At 39.8% G+C, this 4733-nt stretch overlaps 1 protein-coding gene across 2 annotated transcripts in view; it reads left to right on the top strand.

The window, feature by feature from the left end:
- The window catches only part of anos1b (anosmin 1b), a 38713-nt gene that overhangs the window by 10091 nt on the left and 23889 nt on the right, over positions 1–4733 (top strand). For both annotated transcript variants that reach the window (XM_031859653.1, XM_031859654.1), the window contains exon 2: positions 365–412. In XM_031859653.1, the coding sequence (XP_031715513.1) occupies positions 365–412 (48 nt within the window). The remainder of the gene's footprint in view (positions 1–364; positions 413–4733) is intronic.

Below are 4733 nucleotides of genomic sequence, written 5' to 3'. Positions count from 1 at the left end.
ACACACACACACACACACACACACACACACACACACACACACACACATAAACATACATCTCACCAATTGACGCAGCCTCTGTCTGGTTCAGTGACCACAAACCCAGTGTTTTAAGTCATTTTGCACCCTGAGGATAATTATGTAAATAAGAGAAAGTTTAAGTGTGTGTCTGTCAGGTTTGCTCCGGTTATGCTGACCTTTTTATTAACAATATTTAGCTTTCGGTCTCCTTGTATGTTCGACAGAGAGCTCACACGAATGGGTCAAATGTGGGCAGAATGTGTCAAACACAGGATTTGTCTGTGAAAGGTTTATTTCACTCTCTGTGTTTGTCTTAATCCTCATCCTCTCCGTGTCTTTACAGAGTGACCAAGTTCTGGTTTGGTGTGAAAACCACAGACGCTGTGCGCAGGTAAATACACACACACACACACACACACACAAACTTGTACGGCTTTACTTCTAAAGATATTTTACTGACTTGCATTCAATTCCCTGAAGGCTTGCTCATAAATGAATCACTCTGTGCCTAACCCCAACCATAACCCTGTTCTTAATCCAGTCATGACCCTAAAACCCAGTCTTCGATGTCGGAGGAAAGACTTGGACCCGCCATGTTACATTTTCCCAGTGAAGCTCATTGCTTGAACTTGAGACGAAGAAAGATCGTAACCTCATATATATATATATATATATATATATATATATATATATATACATTCATAGTCAACTAATCCATTAGATGATTGAATCGAATGATCTGTAAAACTCAGTTTCTCCACAAAGAATCATGCAAAAGCACCACTTTAAATCTTGTGTTTGAGACCAAAGTGATGAGTTCGTCACAGCCCTAAAAAGACATTGATGATTTGAACCCATCTTGTCTTTTTGGCTGTAGTAAGTGGCCATAATGCAAACACACAACGAGATAATCCTAACAAACCTGACGCAACAACTGAACAAGCAGAGGCAGAGTGTCGGTCTTCAACTCTGCCTCGAGAGGTAAAGAGACGGAGAGAGAGTCTTTCTTCTGCCTCCCGTATGTGTGGAATCTTAACTCCCCGCCGCACGTCTCCTGTAATAGCAAAGGTTGTGTTTTTAGTTAAAATAACGTCCTCCCCTATATCGCCATTATCCATCCACCCTGGAGCAAAAATGATCCCCTGTTTATGCACTTAACACTGCCTGCCAGGAGGCTTCACTGTGTGTGTGTGTGCGTGTGTGTGCGTTTGTGTGTTAATTCATTGTTTGATTCAAGAGGAGTTTCCATGCTGTGTATATTTAGCTGCCAGTCCCTGCTGCAGGTCCAGCTTGTTCCAGCTTCCTGGACGTTACTGTTGCTGTTTTAGAGCTCTATCCACATCTATCTATTCAGACAGGCTACGAGACCGAAACAGAAAAATTGCTTCAGTATTGTAAAAAAAAAAAAGATTTTACACTAGAGAGGATAAGAAAATTGCAATTACGAAACAAATAATGTAAGTTCAGAAAGTCTTTTATGGACTGAATAATGATGCTGTGTAATCTGCAGCCCAAAACAATCTCTGTCCACCGTGACCTTTTACTTACTGACCTTTTACTTACTCAATATTAATGAGTTGTTGAAAGATTCTGTCTGGTTTCTTATTGATGTGTTTTCTGAACTCTCTGTTCAGGTTCAGACCTAAAAGCTTCATCCCAGCTGAAAGCACACCTAAGTCATATTTTACTTCTTGTAACACTTCCAAGCTTTTCTACAAATGCTCAGTTGGACAGAAAAAGAAAAGCAAGAAACAGACGTGAGACCGAGCTTTTTTCTTTCTTTCTGTACAGCGCGTACATCAGTAGTGTGTGTGGGTTGAGGTTAGTCGGGTTTAATATCAACAACAGTCCACAGCTTGCCCCCCATCCAAAACTCTCACCAACAGACCGTTTCAGTGGAGACCGCACTGAGCAAACTCACTGAGCAGACTTCAGCGATACCTAACCCCCTCGCTACCTCAAACACAAACACACACAGCTCCTCTGACCTTACCCGAACGTATCTAGATCCGTTCCTTCCTTCTCTCCCGTCCTTTGTTTCTGTTCCTGATATTTAGAGTTCAACAACAACACAGAGAGAATGAGAAAATATTTTCAACGTCCACATTTTATTACCTTGGCTTGGTGTGTTGCTGTTGTGCATGTGTGAATACCAGTGTGGCACTGTGCGGTAACCAACGTCCAACAACAGTCTCTGAAACCGGCCAGTGGGGTCTGCCGCTGTGTCGACCACAATTTTCCTCCGACAGGCTGATACTGCACAGACAGTGTCTCTCCTTGCTTGTTTGAATTGCGGAGTTATTAATTCTTACCGTTTTTACAGTCTGTTGAAAGTGGACACAGCCCAATTTGTAATAGTCACCAGAGCAAGCCAACAAAAATAAATTAGGAGAGAAAAGCAAGTATCCCAGCCCTCAGCCATGATGTCCTCAGATTAATCAAAGTAATGAATTATAAAGCGGAGAAAGTCCAACACTGTTTAATGCTCCCAACAGGGAGATATTTAAGGCTATTTAATTTAAAATCACTTCGCACTTTGGGGGCATTATACAATAACACAGTCCACTGTGTTATTGTTTCATTAGGCTAACTAATATTCCTATGTTTCAATTATATTCTTTATTCTGCATTTGTTCTAGTAACAGTTTTGTTATAAGAAGGTAAACTACAGATCCCAACAACGGCTTCTAATGAACTATAGAGAGAGACGATATTGTTTTATGTATTTTCGTCACACTGTTGGCTGCAGGGATTGCAATGCAATTTGGTTGGTCCACCATCTTTGCTCTGGCCTGAAGCAGCTGTTACAGATGTTCATGTTCTCCTCGGGACGGATCGTCATAACTTTGGTGATCTCCTGACTTTTTATCATCATCCATCGTCAAGTCAAAATATATATTTGTTCAATTCTTGGACAAAATCCATGCATTAATAATGACCTTCACAATAAGGCTGTCAACAAATATTCAAAATTTCAATATATTTTTGAATTATAAGAAAACAAACAGCAATTTGCATATGAAAATGAATATGCGATTTTTTGAAATATAAAAGTAGCACTATCACGGCTGTCTGCTTAGCACACGCAGAATGCATTGCATGATGGGTGAGTAGTACTTGCTATCTTTGTAGGTTTTTAAACAATTTAAACAGAAAACACATGTTTCATATTGTGATATTTACTGGAAATTACATACAATATAGTCAACAACAAGTAGGAAACGTTCAGCTCCCTGATGATCTCCCTCCGGCCATGGCTGCCACCTTATTTAGCTTTTTGTAGTGAAATGAGGAGGCATCATATAGATATAGTATAGTATAGTATAGAGTCTCTGTAAACCATGCAGTACTTTTTTTTTTTTTTTTTAATACCTCGATTTTTAGAAATAAACAGAAGCCAACATTATCAAATGTTAAATGTTGTCCAAATGCAAGCAGCCAGAAAAGAGCTTTACCTGTATTAAACACTGTCTAAGACTGAACAAATTTCATTTTCAATTCAATAATTATCTGATTATAAGATAAATAAATCTGACCAGAAATCTGGTTTCAGTCCTTGACAATTTCTGGTCCTACGGGCACCATTAGTTGGTACTAACACACTGTTAAGGTGCAATACTTGGCCCTTGGCTGGACCATGCTCTCTGCAGAGAGAATGAGAGAGTCAGAGGGGAGGAAGGAGCGACTCCGCTGGTCCTTAGCTGTTAATCTGTTGGAGGAAAAACACTCCTCTGAACAGTTTGATTTTCAGACCTTTTCTCTGGGGGAGCTACATTTTTCTTATGTTTATAAACCCAGTTTAAGGGTTTTTAGTAATCAAATCTCACAAAATGGGACTTGGTCTCAACATGCATTCCATTGCAGGATCCCATAAAGCCTCTTGGCAGTGTGACATACTCAATAACTTTTGACAGAGATTTTTACCGAATAATTTAGGGACTGGTATCACTTTTCCTCAACTCTATTTTGGGTCCTTACCCAGACTTGGAGCAGTACTGAAAGAGGTTGTTCTCACTGAGTTTTTAGTTAATAGTCAGTCGATCCGCTCACTGCCACACACACACACACACACACACACACACACTGGTGCACTGCGAAACTAAAGATGAATTAAAGTTCCCATTTCATCTATTTCACTTAAGAAGCTGAAAGCTTGCAATGGTCCATTTATTTTCTCAAGGAAATGACACAAAGTTTTTTTGTTTTTTTTTATATATTATTATTTTTAGAAATGTCATGGCCTTTTCTTTAAGCAACTTTAATCTCAGAATGTATAGGGGAGAGTTAAGTAGATCTGCAGGACATGTAGTACATTCTCCGTTATACGTGAAGAATGTTAAAGAATAAAAGAATGGATAGAACTTCTCTAAAGTTACTCTTCTAGTGAGTGGGATGCCTCTCAGTCTACAGCACAAATAGGATAGGATAGGAAAAAGAGATGAAGTTAAGCATGCTTCCATTGTCTGTGGTGCTTTATCTGTTCCTTTGTTACATAAGGGTCCGGAGTCTCTCGATTGAAGATGCACAAACACACACCAGGCAGATGTTGCCCCAACACATATGGTTTGTGTCACATCATGAGTGGAAACACACATGGGAGTTCACTAAAACTGAACTACAGCCCTCACTCAATTCCTCAATCTGTCCATCTCCTCCTTCTTTTTCTCTCTCTCTCTCTCTCTCTCTCTCTCTCTCTCTCTCTCTCTCTCTCT

Source organism: Anarrhichthys ocellatus, unplaced genomic scaffold, assembly GCF_004355925.1.
Source record: "Anarrhichthys ocellatus isolate YVR2014 unplaced genomic scaffold, GSC_Weel_1.0 scaffold22, whole genome shotgun sequence".
Classification (NCBI taxonomy): domain Eukaryota; kingdom Metazoa; phylum Chordata; class Actinopteri; order Perciformes; family Anarhichadidae; genus Anarrhichthys; species Anarrhichthys ocellatus.
The sequence above is the reverse complement of the archived record's forward strand: the minus strand, read 5'-3'. Positions and strand labels throughout refer to the sequence as shown.